At 37.2% G+C, this 22,731-nt stretch overlaps 2 protein-coding genes across 2 annotated transcripts; one reads left to right on the forward strand and one right to left on the reverse strand.

Annotated features, from left to right (window-relative positions):
- Window positions 1-2,020: 2,020 nt before the first annotated feature.
- On the forward strand, window positions 2,021-9,964 carry LOC139719101 (uncharacterized). Its single transcript, XM_071630538.1, has 3 exons — window positions 2,021-2,196; window positions 7,888-8,003; window positions 8,423-9,964. Exons 2-3 carry the CDS (start codon window positions 7,917-7,919, stop codon window positions 8,804-8,806), a joined length of 471 nt encoding a protein of 156 aa, XP_071486639.1. The 5' UTR covers window positions 2,021-2,196; window positions 7,888-7,916; the 3' UTR covers window positions 8,807-9,964.
- Window positions 9,965-13,604: 3,640 nt separating this feature from the next.
- On the reverse strand, window positions 13,605-18,239 carry LOC139719524 (putative nuclease HARBI1). Its single transcript, XM_071630942.1, has 4 exons — window positions 17,920-18,239; window positions 15,678-15,972; window positions 15,055-15,191; window positions 13,605-14,379 (listed from the first exon to the last, which is right to left on the reverse strand). Exons 1-4 carry the CDS (start codon window positions 18,237-18,239, stop codon window positions 14,094-14,096), a joined length of 1,038 nt encoding a protein of 345 aa, XP_071487043.1. The 3' UTR covers window positions 13,605-14,093.
- Between the last annotated feature and the right edge of the window lie 4,492 nt (window positions 18,240-22,731).

Genomic DNA, 22,731 nt, shown 5'->3' on the forward strand with positions numbered 1-22,731 from the left:
TGTCATAGTCCTAATGTCATGTTAACTGATGTTAACTATTAAATGATGTTAACTGATTTGAAATTAATCACTAACTGAATTTTTCTGTTGCAATGGTTCTGAAATTTATCTTAAGCACACATTTTCTCTCTGTTATTTTTCAGGTTGTTAGCTCATATCATCAAGATGGTAAGTCATTTTCAGAATCTGTGTTTTATTGTCATTGCCAAATTGAAGTTAATAATTGTGTAATATACTCTGCATGTCTGTGTTGCCAATACAAATGAGAAGTCTGAATGAACAATTCAGGCTGTAATTTGGCATTCTTCACTTAAAGTAAATTATAACTGATTTTCCAATGCTGGATCTGTTATTTCATGTTTTCTGTAGAAAATAAAACAACAGCAAACACAAACTAACAAACAACTCTTAGATATCCATCCAAAATAAGCAGGGCATGAAAATACAAAGGATACTATATTCCCAACATGAATGTGGACTGAGTGACAGCAGCAGTAGTACTAATGCATATCCATTAAAGCTTGACATAACTTTGTCATAAAAGGTTGCAAATCTTTCAGTTTTGGTGGAATCATATCTGGATAGGAACTCTGTACACCATATGATGTATTGATCAATATCAGGAAATTATGAAGAATATTTAGAATGTTTCACATTACATATTAATAATAAAGCATTCAGTTAACCTTTTTCAGAAAGCAAGGTGACTGATATTACCCTAAAAATTATGTTAGTGACAAGTTCCATTACTTTTTTTGTATCACTTGCACACCAAAAAAAAATAATAAATAAAATCCTTCAAGATGTTGCAATTGTACTTCTAAGCATTTTCCATGTCCGAAAATGAGAGTATCAGCAGTTTTTGCCAAACTTCATTTTGTATTAGGTTTTTCAGTAAAGTGTTAGCATACATCGCTATTGGAGGTAGCAATATATTCATAATTTATAGTTTTCATGAAGAAAAATAAATTATGTAAACGGACATTAAACTATACATTTAGTGAAATCTGCATTTTTCCCTCTTAAATTTCAGGAAGATCTGTCAAGAAGAAGAAGAAGAAACTGGACAGACAGAGAGGCTATGGCTTTGTGCCAATTTGTGGGCAGACATAAGTCTGCCCTGTTTGGCAAGGCAGGCCATGCCAGCATTCCGGTAAGTTAGCCTGTACTGAAAGCTTTTACACAAACTTATATTAACACTTGCTTCATGAGAACTTCACTATTCATTCTGATTGTTTTGGTGCAATACTGCCTGTATTTTTAGCTATTTTAGTGAGCTATTGCGATCGCTTTTCATCCGGCGTACGTCGTGCGTAAACTTTTACATTTTCATCTTCTTCTTGAGGACCCCTTGACCGATTTTCAACAAACTTGGCAGGTAGCATCCCAAGGGGGATAGGATCTCAATTTGTTCAAGTGGGCACCAAACCCCCAAATCCCCCAAAATGAAGGAATCTTAAAAAATCTTCTTCTGTAGAACCAGTAGTGATAGACCTAAGTTTATACTATGAATTAGTGCATTGATGACTGTAGTTTCAAGTTTGTTCATAGCAGAATCAGGGGTGCCCCCCCCCCCCCTTGGGACCCAGGGGAGGGGGTGGGGAGGGGTCCTAATGGGGCCCAAATTGTACATTTTCATCTTTTCTTGAAAATGCCATTAAGAATTTTCACCAAAGTTGGCAGGTAGCATCCCTAGGGGGAAAGAATCTCATTCCCATCAAATGGGCACTATGCCCCACCTGGGGGCCTAGGGGGGCTAAATTTGGACGGACATTGTAAATTTTCATCTTTTTATTGAAAACCCTATCACCAATTTTCACCAAACTTGGCAGGAAGCATCCCTAGGGGAATAGAATCTCAATTACATCAAAATGGCAACATACCCCACCTTTTATTTACAAATTTCCTCTAGAACTGGAAATGATTGAGATAAATAGTGGTGAAAGATGTGAAGGTGTAGTCCAGAATATTATAAATCAATAATACATGTCTCTGCTCATATTGTATGTAGTCATAATTACTTTCTTCATTTTCATTTATGTTTTCAGGTGGAAAAGCGGAAAAAGAGGTATTGGAGGAAGGCAACCATACATTTGAAAGCAGTGGGGTTTTCCAGGGAGGAGGAGGAAGTGAGAAGAAAGTGGCAGGACCTCAAGCAGAGGGCGCTGAAATACAAGACAGCAAGAAATGCAACGGGTAACGTTACATACCGATGCATGTCTTTTCTGTTCACAGTCGCCGTATTCTTGTAATGTTTCACCATGCATTTATAGCATTTTTCATGCAAACATTACTGAAAAGAAATGAAGTATGATTTGAATGGGAAATGCATTGTCATGATTCTGTAAACACCCATACACCTAAACACACCAATCCATGCCTTAACAGAGCAATATGACATTTATCATATTTTATTGACGCTGAAGAATTCAATGTTGCAATTTACACTGAAATTATTGGTTACAGCTCGTTATTCCGAAGGTTCGTTATTCCGAAGGCTCTTTATTCCTAAGATTCGTTATTCCGAAGGTTCATTGTTCCGAATTTCCTTTTCGGACAAACCAATCTTCGGAATAACAAACCTTCGGCGTAACGCCACAAATTTTCAGATTAACAAACCCTTTTTCATTTTCGGATTAACGAACCTCTAGGAATAGGGAATTTGCGTATTAACGACCCTTCAGAATAACGAACCTTCGGAATAACGAACAGCAACCGAAATTATCGTCAGACTACATATTGCATTGATTTTAAGTGAAAAGTTAAATAAACCTGTCAGGCACCATTTCGTATTTGCTTGCAATATATTGAAAGAATATACCAAGAAACTTACTTCGATGACACAATTTGATGAGATGATGAGTTTCATATTATTTTGAGATAAAGACTAAAAGTTGGTTTATACCAACTTTTAGTGCAAAAGGATATAGGTTAACTCGGTATGAAGGACAACTCAGCCCACTTTATTTCAGACAATTTATACGCAGTTAGTGATCGCCATACATAGGCACGTATGTTCATTTTTTAGACGCGCCAAAGGGGTTCTTTGATGTTTGCGTTGTATCAACTCGGCCCAAAACTGCGACCAGCCAGAACATGATGCGCTCCCATACACGCTTTACAGTCCAGAGGGACAACTCAGCCCTGCCATCCAAGTGGGCCGAGTTGTCCCCGAGTCCGAGTTAGCCTGACCCCGATCAGATAAGTTCAGATATGCAAACATTTATTGTTGATATTTTGCATTTTTCATCGTTATCCAACGAATATCTTGTTATTAAAGCATTATTCATTACATTCTTTTAGGCATACATGCACATTTTGGACCGAAAATTTAATTGACAGATTTGCAGGCACACCATAACTATGTTTTGCCTCAAACTTCAGTCCATTTATTCTTTTGAAGCCTCTGCTGTTTTTTATAATAATTGTACAAATCTGTATCCGATTTCAGTGTAATTTGTTACAATGATTGCAATGAACAAATATCTAAACCCAAATGACACGAAACATCAACATCGTACAAAAGTAACAAAAAAAATCACACAGCTTAGTGTTGAATCAATGCATTTATTACAGTTGGGCAAACAGCCTCTGTCAAAATAAACATATTTCTTTAATATCTTGGTACTGTGTCATTAGTCATTGTAATGGCTTTTTCTAAATAAAATTAAGCTTTGGTGAGTTGAATTAATCACCAAAACAAGCACACTAAAGATACATATACATGTAATCTACACAACTCTTCAATTTCCAGATGTTGTATTGGTGCAATTGATAGTTGTATGTACAGCCTCTGCAATTTTTTCCAGTCATATCCTAGCCCGGTGTCAACAGTGATCATAATGATTGCTATGAACAACCAATTAGTCCCAGATGAATTGAAGCAAACACCATTTCTTTCAAAACAACACATTGATAGTATGCAATTGATACACCTTAATCCCTCACTAGATCATATAAGTCCTCATATACGGATTCATAATTCAAATTACTTTTGCAATTTTTTCCAGTCATATCCTAGCCCGGTGTCAAAAGTGATCACAATGCTTGCAATGAACAACAGATTAGTCCCAAATGAATTGAAGCAAACTGCTGTAATGTACACAACTCTTTGATTTTCAGATAATATTGTATTATTGTATTGGTGCAATTGATAGTTGTACGTACAGCCTCTGCAATTTTTTCCAGTCATATCCTAACCCAGTGTCAACAGTGATCACAATGATTGCTATGAACAACCAATTAGTCCCAGATGAATCGAAGCAAACAGCATTTATAATGAAACAAACACATTGATAGTATGTGATTTTGATAAACTTAAATCCCTCACTAGATCATTTGTGGATTGATAATTAGGTGATACGCTATCAGCGTATCACCTATTGTGATTGTCAAAATCTCTCTTTATTTCTTTTTATTCTTCTTTCTTTCTGGACAATTTTGTGTCATCAATATCTCAAGAATGACATTACGGAATAACATGACATTTTCAGGGAACATGTCTCATGACAATATCTAGCCACAATAAGGTTTTCATGACAGTAACATATCTATGACGTCATCTAGGCGCCATTTTGTGATTTTCGGACCATGTTACATGATCGATCATAACTTCATAAGTAAAGGTCATTTCTGTATCATTTTCGGTGGACATAAAGTTCAGGTCACGTTCTATCTTTCTTTCTCTGATCCTAATTACCTAGGACGTCATCTAGGACGCGTAAGCGCGCGTCAAACTTTTAAAAGGCTCAAAACAACTTTCCAATGGGAAATCTCGAAGTTTCAGACAAATTTAAGCGTTTCAAACGATTTTGCGCGTGCGCGTCCGTCCGCGCGTTTTCGCGTGCACAGCGCGTCAGTAACATGAAAATGCACTTTTTTTGACTGATTTGGATTCCTGATACTTTGAGTAACAATATCCATTGATTTCTGATCGTTTCTGACAAATAACAAAGCATTGCACTTGCGTCAAAGTTCAAATTTCGCCTGCGCGTCTATGTGCAAATATAGTGAAAAAACATGTCTTTGTTTATTTCGCCATAGCTCTTTAAAACGTCTGGTTACCCTATGTTTTTATTGCATATTACAAAAGCATATAAATTGGACATAACGTTTCAAGTATCATTATTTCCATAAAACATTATGACGTCATCACATCGTCATCTGAAATCAAAAAAGTGGAATTAATTTTTTTAAGGTACTGTTTCTGAGATTCATTTGCTCGTATCTCTGTTGTTTAAGCTAAATATTATCCCAAATTCAGATATGTTGTACTTTGAACATTTGCCTTTCAAGTCCATGTCATAGTTTTGAAATTTGATGACGTCATCATGCTTTAAATTGTGTTTAAAGGTAAAGATGCAAAATCGTACAAGTTTACGTGTTATGTCTACGGGAGGTGATTTTTTTAGAAACCATGCATTGACTTGACAACGTTTAAGCACCTTTATCTCAGCTGATTTTGCTTCATTTCCTTTGAAACTTAAGTATGTTGTAGATGTGACAATAAGCTGCAGTAATCATGCATTTTATTCTTTGAAATCTCCTCATGAGGTTGACAATTTTGCAATTTAAAACTGAAAATGAGAATGGAATGCGGACCAAACGATTCCTGATTCATCTTTCACGTACATAAGTTTACGTTCCTCTAATTTTCTCGTCGAGACGTATGGCCGAGTGGTTAGAGGCGTCGTCTTAGAAACGTGAGGTTGCACACGTACGGGTTCGATCCTCACAAGAGCACGAAAGAATATAATTTTTATTTTTACTTTTTTTCTTCAATGGAGTACCACACCTTCGTCCATGTAGAAATCACGTTTGCATGTAAACACACCTATACGCACACACTCACACAGTATACCTTTGTTTTGCGTTGGAGACTGCATTACTTCGACTGCTGCAAAACTTTGCAGGCTGGGCTTTCAAACTGATATAGTATATTGTAATAAAATGAAATTTGTTCATATCAATTCAGTAACACAATGTAGTCGTGGTTACTTTGTGCTGATTTATACATGTAACAAGCTATACATTGTAAAAAAGGTATTCAGTCTTCTGTATTGATGATTATTTGTCAATTAGTGGTTTTTGTGGAGTTTCAGATAGTGATAAAAAGTATGGATGATAAGTGCAGCGATACTTCCTACAGTTAGTTCAAAGTTGTGTTACAGATGTTTGATACATACATTTAGCATTGTGTGTGTATATATACGTGTGTATACAGGTTGGCCATATGACACATTCTAGACAATTAATCTTAATTGATTAGCAAACGTTATCAGCTATGGAATTGAATATGGTACTAATGTATGATGTTAATGATTCTAATTAAACTGTGACGAGTTTAAAGGGATAGCATAACTGTGTGTAAAAATAAGGCAACTATAAGGAAATTTTAGGGCAATTTGATAACCATGCCTATAATAATTTCATACAGGTACTAATGCCTGCCTCATATTCGTGTGATAGATTGTCATGTCAATAGCAAACTGACAACGTACGATGAATGTGTTATACATTGAACAACTGTCTTTCAAGTCCATAACGTTCCTCATATTTTCCCGTCGAGACGTGTGGCCGAGTAGTTAAAGGCGACGTCTCAGAGACGTGAGGTTGCGGGTTCGAACCCCACAAGATCACGAAACAAAATACTTAGCTACTTTACTGTTTTTTTTCTTCAATTTTGTATTACATATTCGTCCATGTAGAAATCACGTTCGTATATAAACGCACCTATACACACACACAGACACACACACACGCCATATCCCTCTTTTTTTGTGTGTTGGAGACCACATTGCTTCGACTGCAGCAAATTTTGCAGGTTGACTTTGTCAAACCGATCATAGTATGTAATGACGACGACTGAGGTGTTGTACTTTGAACAATTGTCTTTCAAGACGATGTCATTGTTTTGTAATTTGATGACGTCATTACACTGAAAATTGTGATTAAAGGCAAGGTATCAAAACCAGCCGATTATAGGTTTTATGTCTGCGGGACGTATTTTTCCCAAGTTGCCAGAAATGGCATAGCGACCTCAGTCGTTACAAGGCCGCTTTTCCGTCTAGCAATGCAATACATGTTCACGCGGCCACGATTGTTGAGTGGGCATTGACTTTTTCCCCCTGTAATATCTATACATTTCTTTTTTGCCTTACCATTTCCGGGGATGTCCCGTGGCCGAGTGGTTAGAGAAACGGTTTTGCATGCACGCTCAATATAACTTCAAGGTGCCTATATCACATTCTTTTCTTTGTCGATCACAGATGACCGACACCTGATGACCCCAAGCGTATCACCTAACTCGTCAGCGTGACGAGTTTCATATCTCGTTCAAATTAGTTTTGTGTCATATATGATACCTCTCATCTTATACAAAACTTCTAACATGCAGATCATTGACTGAGTTTATTATTGATTGTAGGGAAACAGCAAATTGCTTTTCCTATTGAATGTAGGGCAACCAGAAAACATGCACAAATTGGCAAATGTATTGGAAGGAGGGATCCTTTTACCATTGTGATTGCTACAGATGACGGAAATAAGCAGTATATTACATAATGAGGCAAGACATGGCCTCTAAGCTCTATCGACCAGAGGGTTCAACCACACGTCACTCAGAGATCACAATGTGTTACAGAAGCAGGTGTTCCCTTTGTAGGTAGTATCAGTATATGAGCAGACAGTCACAGTGTATTGGAATTTTATTCCAAGTTCTGGCCAAACATAGTCATCTATTAAAGTCTATCTCTCTCAACTATAAGTGTATTGTTCCCTGTGTGATATGTACGCATAGCATGTCAGTTCAAATATGTTGACTGATGTTACAAATGTTACAAATCAACATACAAGTTACCGACTGTTGACACGTTATGTTACATGCAGGTGGAGGAAGCCTTGAAATCAAACCCTTGATGGAGGCGGTGCTTGAAGTGTTGGCCAAGGAAGCTGTTGTAGGTGTAAAGGGACAGGAGACTGAAGCGGGGTTCAGTTCATCTCAGGTTGGTAAAGTGTTTTGTGGCCATTTATCATGTTTTTTTAATGGGCCTTTTAATGTTTATTGTTCAATTTCACCAAAATGAAGTTTCCAACAAAACATTCAAATTCCTGTCATTTTCTAATCAAGAAGTAGGCCTTTGTGTTCATTTTTTTTATTGTGGGAATAAACCATTGTAAAAGGAATTACATTTTGATTAAAAGACTTGAATAATGAATTACTTTAATGCATCACTATTTCGTTCAAAGGTTTATTTCTGTTTCAAGATATATGTCATAAAATTGATAGCTAATAAGGAAAGATGCATGAAGTAAATCCCAAAAGATAATCTTTTAATTGATAATTGTGTAAGAATAGTCATCTTCAATACATAACATTAGCTATTACCAATTTGATTGTGTTTACCGTTTGTCCCTTTAATAGAGCACCAACGAAAGCGAAAATGACACTGCCTCAAATCTTTTGAGGCAGCTGCTTGAAGGGACGGCATCCTCCCCAGTGCTCCCGATTTCCACTCCAGTTCAACAACCAACTCCCATAACTCCAGATCGTCCAGCTTCCCTTCCCCCTGTAACTGATTCCCCTGCAACCCACCCGACAGCATCTCTTCCTTCTGCAACATGCCCCTTTGAAATTCCTTTCCCTACTCCACATCCCCCCACGACCCATCCACCTGCTAGTCAGCAGCTCGTTGCGTTGGAAAGGGAGCGTCTTATTATTTTGAGGCAGCAAAATTCCCACCTTGAGAGAATAGCAAACTCTCTTGATGTTATTGCTGCTGCAATGTCAACACCTAACTTGTGTTAATTCTATAATGTTCTTTTTTATACCATGAATGTAATTGCATGTGTTGAGATGGGACTGCAGTTTGCCATATTTTCTGTGAGATGATGACAAACCTGTTATGAATTATGCAACCGAAAAATGACATTTTAAAAGAATTTACATTTTATTGGATGTTAATTGGTTTTGAAAAGGCTTAGATATCCAGAAACAAAGAAATCCTAGTGACAGTTTTATTCTCATAATAGGACCATTTACTTCATTATTTGTTTGGATATCTGTGCCACTTACTGGACAAGTTAACTTTCATTCATACATGTGGATTTAGTAAATGCAAGAATAAAAAGGAGATCATATCAGTGAGAGTTTTAGGAAAATCAGACAATCCATTAAAAATTTACAGATTTTTAAGGTTTTTGCACAATCACTGCTGAATGAGAAGACTACTACAGTGTGTGATGTCACATGCAAACAACGATATAAAAAATATAAAAAGAATTTCACTTTTTTTGAAAAAAAGTTGACATTTCCTCGACTCATCATTGTCATAAGTTAAGGGTAATTTTATTCCCCCTTCCCTTTTGAAAGAAGGAAGTCAAGTGTTCTTTGACTATGCGAGAAAAGTGTGAATATCTTGATTTTTCTTCTTATTTTCTTTACATTGTTCTACACAAATGGCATCACAAGCTGTACTAGTCTTCTCAACTAACAATGAAGAAGCAGAAACTTCAAAAGTTGATGACTTTTAAAATGATTGTCTGATTTCAATCAAACTCTTGCTGATGTATTCTTCTATTGTATATTGCTGCATTCACTCAATCCACACATTTATGAAGGTGAACTTGTCCTTTAAAATTGGACTTCTATATTTCTAACTTTGACATGCCGTCAATCCCTCGTTTGAGGCGAGACCCCACTTTAACGAAGCTGATGGGGTGCTATACCCCCCTAACGATTCTTCGTTTGATCGTTGGTAGTCGAAGTATTTGTCCATTGCAAATTAGCTTTCTGCTCAGGCGTGACAAACCTGGAGGCCAATTATAAAGCCAGGGTTTAATGACTACAGCAGCTGTCGTATTACGTAAGAGCATGATAAGGATATCTGCCTGTGGCAGACCATTCAAAGTGAACTCAATTTTCTCTATCCTTTCTAAAGTTTTCAATTTTATATTCTATTGAGAAATTCTATGGTCATCCATTTTACATTTCGAACGAAAAAAATTGACCCGTAAATAACGAAAATACAGGAATAAGAAGGAGCTACATAGCCTCAAGACTACTATATGCACCACTTCGGCACTGTCCCATAGGCCCTGTGTTGTAGCTTCTTAGTTTAGTGGTGCGTGTATTAGTCTTGGCGCATGCAGACTCCTATACGACCAACAAGGGTTTGTGCCTGCAAACTATCTCTCCCCCCTCTCCCTCCCTCTCTCCCCCTCGCTCTCCCCCCCCCCCCCCTCCCCCTCTCTCTCTCTCCCTCTCTCTCTCTCTTTCTCAATGATCCAGTCAGCAGGCTGATTGTAACCAGGGAGGTTAGGTAGTCTCACCTCCCCGTTGTAACTCACTGCCAAATAGCACATTGTCAGCACCGGCAAACTGGCAATGCTCTCCTTCTTATTCCTGTATTTTCGTTATTTACGGGTCAATTTTTTTCGTTCGAAATGTAAAATGGATGACCATAGAATTTCTCAATAGAATATAAAATTGAAAACTTTAGAAAGGATAGAGAAAATTGAGTTCACTTTGAATGGTCTGCCACAGGCAGATATCCTTATCATGCTCTTACGTAATACGACAGCTGCTTTCTCAACGATCCAGTCAGCAGGCTGATTGTAACCAGGGAGGTAGTCTCACCTCCCCGTTGTAACTCACTGCCAAATAGCACATTGCCAGCACCGGCAAACTGGCAATGCTCTCCTTCTTATTCCTGTATTTTCGTTATTTACGGGTCAATTTTTTTCGTTCGAAATGTAAAATGGATGACCATAGAATTTCTCAATAGAATATAAAATTGAAAACTTTAGAAAGGATAGAGAAAATTGAGTTCACTTTGAATGGTCTGCCACAGGCAGATATCCTTATCATGCTCTTACGTAATACGACAGCTGCTTTCTCAACGATCCAGTCAGCAGGCTGGGAGTAGTCTCACCTCCCCGTTGTAACTCACTGCCAAATAGCACCGGCAAACTGGCAATGCTCTCCTTCTTATTCCTGTATTTTCGTTATTTACGGGTCAATTTTTTTCATTCGAAATGTAAAATGGATGACCACATGCCAAAACCAAAACAATCTCCTCCTATCGCGGTGCCCCCCCCCCCCCCCCCCCCCCCCCCGTGGCGCTGTGGCAATGACTGATGCTTAGATTAGGCAAGGGTCAAGAAACAGGTGTTTTATATCTTTGGTTTTTAAGTCATTGATTGCCAAGATATACACTGACATTATTTACGGGGGTGTAGCCTCTTCAAACGAGAGATTTGCGTCATGAATACCTCTTCAAGCAGTATGATCTTTATCAATCTTTGCAAATGGTTTGTGATTATCTCACAGAAAGTTTCAATCTGCATACCCCAAATCACCTCAATCTATTCCATCTCTTTACAAATAATGTTAACTGCTTATCCATCACAACATGCATAATCTGCATCTTCATATTAGTTCATGGGGCATTAAAAACAAATATAAACTAGAGTTGGAATTTGTCAGCACTGACAAATTAGGTGATCCGATCTATTTGGAAATCAATAATTTGAGTCCTGATCCCAATAGGCATGACCATACAGGTTTCATATGTGTTTAGGGGACATTGGCCGTGTGATGTTTGGATTCTCATTTAAAAGGGAGTCAGACTTGCCATCTTTGGTACCGAATTCCGTATACACTAATGAAGATACAGAATGAAGTATATTTGACCTTTGACCCCACTTTGCACTGCCAAGATGGCATCTGAGCAAAAAGTGGTTATTTTGTGAAATGATCCTTGTAACATGGTCTTTTGCGTGTGCAAAATATGGGAAAGCTTGGACATGTATTCACCAAGATACAGGATGAAACATTTCTGACCTTTGACCCTAATTTACCTACACAAGATGGTGTCCGATCAAGTAGTTGCTCATTTATGAAATATGTATGTGACATGAACTAAACATATGCAAAATATGGGGGTGATAGGGGCTGTTTTTCTTGAGTTATTGCAAGGACAGTTGCAGAAAGAAAGAAATACCTCAATACATCGAAGATAAGCTTTAAATTCAACCAAGTTTTTCGATGTGGTATGAAATAATGGAGGGTACAGCTACAACGTATGAAATTCTGGGAGAAATTCACCAAAGCATAAGTGAGCTAGTGCTCGATAAAGATAGTCATGTCAATTTTCATTTCCAGAGAAACTGCACTCCCGTAGAGATAACACGTAAACTGGTCAAATTTGACAAGATTACTTTCAATCCATTTTTACGAGGTGATGCCGTCTTCCAATTAAATTTTTGCTAGAATATCGATGAGAGCATTTAATAAGCTACAACATACTAAAATCTGGGTGAAAATCTGCAAATTTGTGGACATTACGTCACATATTATACAATATACAAGAGGAAGTATTCTTGACCTATGACGCTCCCTTGCACAGACACGATGGCTTCTGAGGATAAAGTCATTATTTCATGAAATGATTCAGGTAACATTGTTTGATATATGTGTACAATCTCCCTTCTGTAAGGCCTATTCTAACCGAGATACAATATAAAGAACTTTTGACCTTCATGCCTCATTTCCGCAGCCATGTCTATGGAAAATATGGGGGCAATATGCTATGTATCTGCTACGATAAAGAAAAAGATGCTTTCGATCCTTGTCCCTAACATGTACATAGACAAGATGGCTCCTAATTAGAAAGTTGTTATTTCATGAAACCTTCCATATGGCTTCGGCTAAATGTGTGCACAATATGGGAGTAATATGACATGTATACAAAGGTACAGTACAAATTCTAGTCTTGACTCTTCCTTTGCTCCAGCCAACATGTCGTCTGATTAAAAAAGTCGACATTCTATGAAATGATCATGATAACTTGGTCTACGTATGTGCACAATCTGGCCCCCGTAAGGGACTGTATAATAACCAAGATACAGAAGAAAGAATTTTTGAACTTGTTATTACAGCCATGATGGCAGATGACCAAAGAGTTATTTTATCAATGTATCGTGGTCCATGTGTGCAAAGTACGGGGGTGATACCACATACAATCACAAAGCTACTGAATGAAGTATATTTGACCTTCAACCTCCTTTGCACGGACAAGATTGGGTCTAAGCAAGAAGTTGTTATTTTGTGAAATGATTGTTGTATCATGCTCTTTAAGTCTGTAAAATATGGGAAAGATACAACATGTATTCATGAATACACAGTATTAAACATTTATGACCAATGACCCAAATTTACCTACCCAAGATGGTGTCAGATGAAGTAATTATTTAATGAAGTGATGTACATGACATGTACTAAGCAAGTGCAAAATAGTGGGGTGATATTGAATTTTCTTCATTTGCTATTGCTAAGAAAATCACAGAAAGAAGAAATATCTCCATACATCGAAGCAAAGATTCATTTTCAGATAAGTTTTTTGATGTGATCCCAACATATGATGAAAAATGGATAGCCCCAGGTCTCGGCTAATACATGTACATATTCATCGAAGGATAGTGAGCTAGTACTCTCAGAAGACAGTCGTGTCAACTTTCATTTCAAGAAAAAATTCACTCCCATAGAGATAACTGGTCCAATTTGACAAGTTTAATTTCAATCCATTTTTTTCGAGGTGGTGAAGTTATCCAATAAAAATTCTGAGGTATGGTTCCAACGAGCTGAAATGGACTGAAGATCAATGGATTTTACTTATTCATTTTGTTATTAAGAGAGCATAGCTGCTAGTGTGGACATTTTAGCAATTCAGCTGGCCCTTTGACCATTGCCCTTTGAAATCTTGGCCCAAAACTTTCCCCAGCGAATTTATCTGAAAATGCATGTACATGTATGTACGCTATATGTTGCAATGAAGTACTTTCAGGCAATGCATGTATATAGGAGTTATTGTGATGTTTTTAAGAATTTGACTTTAACCTTTAATCTTATTGAGCATGTGCAACCAGGAGTTGATAGGCACAGCTCTGTTCACTATTTTTTTTTCTAATTGACACTCTTCACAAGATAGATTTTGGAACAACTTGACATACGGATAACCCCCGAACCCCAAAAGTAACACTTCATGGCTGAGGCATAAAAGCACATGTATGCTGTACTTATGGTCCAAAGAAACCTAGGCATCAAATGCACGGACTATCTCTGCTCGCACAGCTGCGGCTGCTGGGTCCACATTTCTGTTGACGAACTCCATTGCAGCATCTTCGTTGGCAGGTGCGAAGTCGTCATCCATGTCGTGTCCACCCAGATCCTTTGAGATGTTAAACAGGACACACGCTGCTGTGATGATATTGCAGGCTCGCTGGGGGGAAATTTGCAGTCCATGGCCGATTAAACAACGAAATTTGTTTTTGATCTGGCCGTTGAGTTGCTCAATGATGGACCTGGTGTGAACATGTGCACTGTAGATTTGTAGATGAAATTAGAAAAAAACAAAGAAAAAATGTCAACATTAATGTTGTCTTACCCTCCTACAAATTGAAAATGAAGACATTTTTTGCCCAGACATCAAAATATAAAGTGAGGCATTTTCACAGTGAAAGGGTACATTACATTTATATGCATAACCTCCTGTACAATGATGTATTATACAACACTGTTATAAGAGGTAATTGTGTCAAATGCCACAGAATTGCTTGAAAGAAGCTGTCTATCAGAATTTTGCCAAAATAAATAATTTTGGAGTAACTGTATTCAACTGTAAACAGATATCTACCAATATATATTAGTGTTGTAATGAACAGATCTTTTTTTTTTTCCTAGATAGAGTTACAGTACAGTGAAGGTTGTATATACCGGTAAGCCTTCTTCATTTTTAGTTTGGTCTGAGGGTGTAGTACCACAGTGTGTAATCATTCAGAGAAGAAAAGATTGAATACATTTGTTGATGTAAAAGAAATACAAAGTAAATGATAGCAATGCAATACACAAAGATAAGATATCTGTGAAATAACTGCAGTGTTCACCATTTTCTAAAAAAAAAGGAAGATGTTATTCAATGAACACTATGTCATGTTATGTTTTGAAAACATGTACCATAATATTTACTGTAGAATTTGACATACTTGGTTACTTACTGGTTGTATGCATGTTCTGCTCTTGTTTGAGGATTCAGTATTGGGGTCATGAGGTATGGAAGCAAGGGATACCCAGAATCTCCGAGCAGTATGCCTTGAAGTTGGCCACTTTCAAACTTCTGGAAGAGTCTGCTGTTCTGTGATAACAGTTTGTGATACAATACAAACTTGTAAGAATATAAAGTAATGCTTTTGGTTTTTTGTATTCAGTCAACCAACAATTATTTATATTTTTATATATAAGTGTGACTTCAATTATGACATGTTTTTCTCTTTTTTTTTGAGTGAAGGTAATATCAATTTTCTCACATTGACTTTTCAAATTTTATTGCATTTAGTTTCTTATTTTGTTTCATAGTATCATTGACTCATTGCCTAAGGAAATATACATTGATGGCCTTGTGCTGCAGTACTATTTCTTGTTTTAACATCATCAAGACTTTTAAAGCAATGTAAATTCTGAAAGGTGCTATTTCATAACAGCTAGTGTCAAACTCATTTAAATTGTAATTTGTCATGAAACTGTATCAACTCTTTCGATACATATGGTCAAGTTTGTGAGATTTAAAGCAAAAAAAAATGGTGCATTTTCAAATTGTATTATCATTATCGAGAGAACTTACCTGAAATATGCGGCTATCATGTGTGCTGCCTGGCCATCGCGCAACACAGTTGGTTATCCTGAACTTGGCATCGCATGCCAGCTGAACATTTACTGTACACCTTCCCTTACGATTTATGTAAACATATTCGTCTTCCCCGAGGTGGCATCCGTGGAGACTGACATGCGTGCAGTCTATCACGCTTACGACTCTTGGGAATCCCGCAATGTTGTGAAACTGCTCCACAGTTGAGGCCACAACTTCTGGGGCATGGGGGAATTTGATGACCTGAAATTTGTTGACAAGACAAATTGTTCTACATGTAATTGAACATTTTAAATAACATCGCAAAAGGTCTAGAATACAATACTCACAGTATGTGGTACTTACATCTATGTACGTGACGTTTGTATTATTGTTGTCAGTTTTTTTCTATACCGTGTATATTCATGTACTTTTTCATTACAATGATAAGTTAAATGAAAAGTTATTATGATGTTGAATAAATTATTTCTTCACATCATTGACACCTAATAACTTCATATTATTTCATTTTCTCTTGTACAGTATACTATGTGTAATTGTGTGGTTACATATTTACAGATCTATATCTATATCTATATCTCTCTCTATGTATGTACATGCAATGAATTTTTTCATTTCTTTGTGTGGGATGTATGTGGTGCATTCAGTATATGTGTGTGTATCATGATTCACTGCTTTAACTTTGCACATCTTATAAGTAGTAACGCTTTCAATGGAGTGCGTACACATTTGACACATGTTATTGACTTGTACATCAATGTATGAGAGTGGAAATGTTTTTTGTTTTGTTGTGCTGTTAAGTATTTGTGTGGTGCTTTGTTAATTTCTTCTTTATGGGGGCGGGTGCTACAGTTTGGTGTGTAGACTTATGTGTTCTATATGTATATATGTGTGTATATACATACATACATATATACATGTAGAACATATGACGAATTTGTTCGCAAAAACCAATAGGTCCATTTTTGAAGATTTTGAAGTACTGTCTCTGTCATAAAGTACAAAATAATACCTTTTTAAATGATATATTGGTCACTACACATACAGGTACATTTTTGAACTTATGGTCAAAAGAAGCGAACATTTCCTTATTATTCTCTTTATTTTTCTTGACCTTTAATCGTAAATATCTCAATTTGGCTAATATGGACTTATCGGTTTTTGCAAACAAACTCTTCATAATTAATACAGATTACAGGGTATTGTTGTCAATTGTCTAGAGGTATTTCACATACATTGTAGAATGGGTAATAAGGTAAATGATTGTGGTCATATTATGAAAGTTATTAAGAGACATTGATGTCTCTAGCAAGTTATTGGAGGCAGATTTTTCATTTAAAAAAGTTATTAAGGATTTTGAAATATTTCATTTAAAAGATGTCATATTGCACTTTAAAAAGTGTGCTTTAACTGTACATTAAAAAAGTATAGCTGCGTGCTTTAAGTTTACACTTGTATTCTGATGTGTATGAGTGTGTGAATATGATGCTAATAATGACATTCAAACATTTTGCCCTAAACAGTGTTTGCAGGGAAAAAACTTTTTTTTTTAATTCTAAATACAGTAATAATAATAATAATAATAATAAAAAGTTGCTGGATTAATTGCTGCCCTCTCAGGCCACGTAAACGTAGACGACGATTCGATGATCACAGGAGATCGGATACTGTTCGATGCGTACACCACCACTGAACTGTAGCAGAAGTTCAGAAAGGCTCGATTTGAAGGCTGACAAATTATCATAATCAAACTGAGTTAGTGTTCTACATCTTCCTGAACTGAGCTAAACTGACTGTCTGGAAATTCTGCAAGTGTACTAGTTCACTACTGGACATTAGACAAGGCTAGGACTGCTGAGTTACAATTGAATGTTCGCTTCAAACAACGTGGGAAAAATCTAGTCAAGGCAAGGCAAGGCAAGCAAGCTGAGTGTCAGCTGCAGCGTAATGACTATTATACTGTGTAGTAACTACGGTAAACATTCGTACAGGTACTCTTAGTCCCAGCCATGGTTGTTCATGGTGGCGACTGCCACGGTGGCCTTCATAATAAAGTTTAGTTCAGAACATTGCTAAAATGAATGTGGTGATATCAATAGCGACTTTATTGAAAGTCGGTATCTAGTTCTAGAATACAAAATAAATTTTACAAAGGCAAATAAATGTACTAACGTTGTTCTTCTGCTGGCACAAGGCCTCGGCAACAGCATGCACGCACCGGGAGACTGTGCTGCGGTGTACACCGTGAATACTCGCAACAGAGTCAAATAATGAGCCGGTAGCCATGAAATTCAGGGCAATTAGAACTTGAAGTTCAGTAGGGATGGCATGGCTCCTTGCTGTAGCGCGCTGTAGATGGTTGTCCAGCATGTTGACAATGTGCATGATACCAACCCTACTGAAACGATATTTCTTTCTGAGTTCCTCGTCAGTGAGGGAGTCCAAGGCAGAGAACCTTTGTTTGAAAGTACGATGAGGCCGAGGAGCTTGATGGAGTGCCTCCTCCTCCTCCTCAAGTTCTACCACATAGGCAGCCATTTTGATTGTGCTGTGACTGATTGCTTGCATTTGATCTACATCAAACGCAAAGTTGCGTTTGATCGCAAGGGACTTGCGTTTAAACGCAACTTTGCGTTTAAACGCAAGTCCTTTCAGCAACAGACTTGCGTTTAAACGCAAAGTTGCGTGGGATTTCCAGGACTTGCGTTTGATTTTTGGAGTTGCGTTTAAACGCAAAGTTTCTAGCAACGGGGCCCTGGACGAGGAAAAAAATACTGCCAGTCATATTCTGGGAAAGTCGTGAATGAAACTTGTCAGAGCAATTTCCGCCTTTGGCACTAACCACAAAGAATATGTAAAGGTTTAACAAAAACGCCACAAGCCATGTCATGGCAACAACTTTGCCAACTCTCTGCCGTGTTACGAGGCGCTTGAAATGAAGAGGGTGGGCAATCGCAATGTATCTTTCTATTGGAATCAAGGTCAGAATGAAGACGGAGGCACCCACTGGAACCCACATTAACACAGCAGAATAAATCAACTTGCAGTAGATATCTCCTAGCCATGTTCCAGGAACGCTGAGTGGCATAGGCAGCGGGACCATAAAAACTGACGTCAAGAAATCCGCAATGGCGAGAGCACCGATCAGTACATCAGTCGACCGGCAAGTATGGCGCCTTTGGAACAACACCAGGATCACGATCAGGTTTCCCACTATTCCGAGAAGAGACATTGCTAGTTGCGGAATCGTCACCCATGTCCATGCGACTGACTGCCACTTCCAAAGTGGTTGAGGGACTGCATGTTCTTCCTCATTTTGCGCAATATTATTCATTGTACCAATTTCTGCAACGTCTGTATAGACTTCTCCCAGATTTTTTGAGCTGATTTCAAAAACATCTTTTTGAAGGAATGTCTTGATTTGAACGGATTTATCGGGGCGCGGCGTTGTTTTCATATGAAAATACCTTTGTTCAAACTGAGTAGAAACTGGTTCATTGTTTGAAGCTTGCGTTTATGTGGACTGATTGCGTTCGGGGACATCAATGTCAGCATGACTTCCAACATTGAAAACTGAAACCTCCGTAGTATTTGGGACAAATTGATCAAGAGCTGCTGTGCTGACCGGTTGTGTTGAAACTGTGAGAAGAATGGTTCTTGATAGGATGAGAACAATCGTTCGCGTTGTGATTATCCTCATTTTTCCTGTCCTTCTCCTGCCAAGAGCATAACATCGTCAAAAGTAATAAAATACAAGCAGTTGTTATGTAAAAAAAAAAGTTATCAAGCAATATTACAAAATCAGATGGTATCACGTGAAGGCTTCATCATTGTCTTTTGCCTCACCGACAGATTACAACCATTCCTTTTTTTTAACGAAATCACTAAAAAAGAATAAACAGTTATTGCCAGCGGGAAAATTTGTTGCAAATCATGACATATGTGACCGTGCACCTCAAAACGAACATAAAGTCGCACACACTGATTTTGCGTGAGGACTGAAAATAAGTGAAATGGGTCAACCTGGCCAAACTTGACTTTTTCATATTTTCTGAAAGAGCGGGTGTTTTTTTTACATTATGCTAAAATTTAGTATCATAAAACGGGCAGGAAGTGTGTTTTTTTTAGCAGTTTATCTCGAACATTTTTGGTAGAAGAGTGTGATATAGGTGTGTCTTTAGAATCCCTTTTTCATTTCTGAAAAACCTTGTCCACACTCTTCACTTTCAACTCTAATAACTTTTGAAAGGATAGTGCTACTGCTTTGAAATTTGGCATTAATTATGGACAGAATGTCTTAATGAGGCATGCCTACTTTCAATTTAATCTGATAATCCCTTCATTGTTGTTACTCTGGTGGTTTACTTCCTGTTTTTTTTTTGTCCCATTCATCGCACAGCCAGCACGGTTTGGTAAAGATTAAGCGCTTGAATAGACACTGTACTTCAGAGCCTCTTTTCTCAGTTCACACTTTTCCTGACTTTGTGCTTTCTTTCCAGTATTTAGATAGGTTAGGAGAGTCCATCTGATTTGAGTTATACATCATTTTAAAGCTTAAAGTCTGTTCTTTCAGGATATGGTCTGAACTAAAAATTCATGTCTGGCGACTTTTTGTTTGTTTTGAGGTGCAGGGTCACATATGGTACATGTCTAATAACCGACAAGCAAGATACTGGCGAAATCATGATACACATCCTGTCTACTATTGAGATTTATGAAAAATGGGTTACAACCAATACCACCCTTTCCTGAAAGTAGGTTAAACTTCCTGTCTCTTGCTCTCCAGCTCCAGTGATTGTAAGAGGAGGAAGCATAGGGTTGATTTGAAAAACAATTTTAGCCAACCAGTGAGAGACAAGAAGAATTAGAGATCTGTCCACAATCCTAAACTAACATCTTTCAAGTGCGTGATTTTGGTACCAGCCACCAGGTAGCGAAAGTCACTACCATATTCGTTGATGCATAATCTTAGTGATCTTATCAAATCGTTGATTTGTCAGTAGGAGTGGCGACCTGACTCTATGGCTTCGGTTCTCTCTCTCTCTCTCTCTCTCTATATATATATATATATATATATATATATATGTATATATATATGTGTGTGTGTGTGTGTGTGTGTGTGTGACCGTGCACCTCAAAATGAACATAGCGTCGCACACACTGATTTTTAGTGAGGACTGAAAATAAGTGAAAATGTCAACCTAGCCGAACTTGACTTTTTCATATTTTCTGAAAGAGTGGGTCTTCTTTTACATTATGCTAAAATTTGGTAAAAACGGGCAGGAAAGTGTGTTTTTTAGCAGTTTATCTCGAATATTTTTGGTAGAATAGTGCGATTAGGCGTGTCTTTTTAATAGAATCCCTTTTTTATTTCTGAAAAAACCTTTTCCACACTCTTCACTTTCAACTCTAATAACTTTTGACAGAATAGTGCTACTGCTTTGAAAGTTGGCATTAATTATGGAAAGAATGAGTTAATCAGACATGCTTAATTTCAGTTTAATCTGGTAATCCCTTCATCGTTGTTACTCTGGTGGTTTACTTCCTGTTTTTTGTCCAATTCATCGCACAGCCAGCACGGTTTGGTAAAGATTATAAAGCGCTTGAATAGACACTGTACTTCAGAGCCTCTCTTCTCAGTTCACACTTTTTCTGAGTTTGTGCTTTCTTTCCAATATTTAGATAGGTTAGGAGAGTCCATTTGATTTGAGTTATACATCATTTTAAAGCTTAAAGTCAGCTCTTTCAGAATATGGTCTTAACTAAAAATTCAGGTGCATGGTCATATATATATATAGTTGTTGTTCAACATTCTTTATTGCATCAATAAACAATGTAACATGAAAAATGGACTGTCGGAGCCAACAACAACTTGATGACTTTTGTAATAGACTAAAATTGACCGGATGTTCTTATGTGTAAATACACGAGCCTTTTACCGGTCTTTTGATATGTCATTAGTATATGTACAATATTGGTTACGACAATAAATTGTATGTAAACGACTTCATTTTCAAAGGCATAGATTTTTCAGCGAAGAGTATTTTTTTATGCAAACATCCAACTACGTTTTCTCAAATCGAGATTTGTACTGGAAAATATATTGTAGTAGCTTTTCTTCAAAACAAAAACAAAAAACCAACGCTAATATCGAAGTAAGACAAATGGTATTCAATCATATGAAACTTTAATGCAGTTGCAGTAAGCTGCAATGATTATTAACATTTTAACAATGAAAAAAAAATCAGATTTCATTTTTCCCGGCTCTATTTATGTTAAGTTTTAGATTTTGTTTTATAATGTGCTAATCAGTTACCTTACCAAACCGATAAAATAAGTTAACCTTAACAACCAATAATACATCCAGGTCGTAAATCTTCTAACAGAATGCATTATGGATTATAACTTTCTGTATTCTGTGGTAATTAAACAAATTAGTACAATCCAGACAACTGTTAGAGAAGCAAGACGCAATAAAAGTACGATCGTACTATGATGTGACAAGAAAAAAAAATGTAAGGTAGTCTTGATAGTTATGAAATATCCGCATATCATTCTTTTTAGAGTAAGTTATTGCGGGCTTGCGCAAGTCAAGAAGAAATCCTTACCCCAAGCAGCTGAAATCCTGAGCACAGATTGATAGCAATATCTCCAGATCACGTACATCCGCACTTCGCAGGAATGATTATGTTTCAACAGCGTGTTTGGACTTAAGTAGCCGGCGTCAAATTATGCGCATGAGCAGATCATGGGTTGAATTCAGCCAATAAGATCATACACCAAATATGGTTTGACATAGTAATCTTACACATGCATACATACACACATACATGTACATACACCATGCAAACATTGTGGCATCACGTACAAGAACAAAATCACACGAGCAGCTGGAGCTGCAAAGTCTCCAACTATATTAACTATTATTGAAGCAGATTTTACATCCAATCATAACATTCATCTGCACGATTACGTACAAGCAAAGCCATTTAAACACTCAAAAGAATACTAGTACATCACCGGGTTCATC

Source organism: Diadema antillarum, unplaced genomic scaffold (assembly GCF_040938485.1).
Source record: "Diadema antillarum isolate AM-2024a unplaced genomic scaffold, OU_Dant_1.0 scf00000009, whole genome shotgun sequence".
NCBI classification, from domain to species: domain Eukaryota; kingdom Metazoa; phylum Echinodermata; class Echinoidea; order Diadematoida; family Diadematidae; genus Diadema; species Diadema antillarum.

Coding starts and splice junctions, on each gene's coding strand:
- LOC139719101 (XM_071630538.1), top strand. CDS start 7,917: ATGGAGGCGGTGCTTGAAGTGTTGGCCAAGGAAGCTGTTGTAGGTGTA. Junction 8,004..8,422: donor CGGGGTTCAGTTCATCTCAG/GTTGGTAAAGTG, acceptor TCCCTTTAATAG/AGCACCAACGAAAGCGAAAA.
- LOC139719524 (XM_071630942.1), bottom strand. CDS start 18,239: ATGGCTGCCTATGTGGTAGAACTTGAGGAGGAGGAGGAGGCACTCCAT. Junction 15,192..15,677: donor ATGATAGCCGCATATTTCAG/GTAAGTTCTCTC, acceptor CTGTTATCACAG/AACAGCAGACTCTTCCAGAA. Junction 14,380..15,054: donor GCAGAACATGCATACAACCA/GTAAGTAACCAA, acceptor ACAAATCTACAG/TGCACATGTTCACACCAGGT.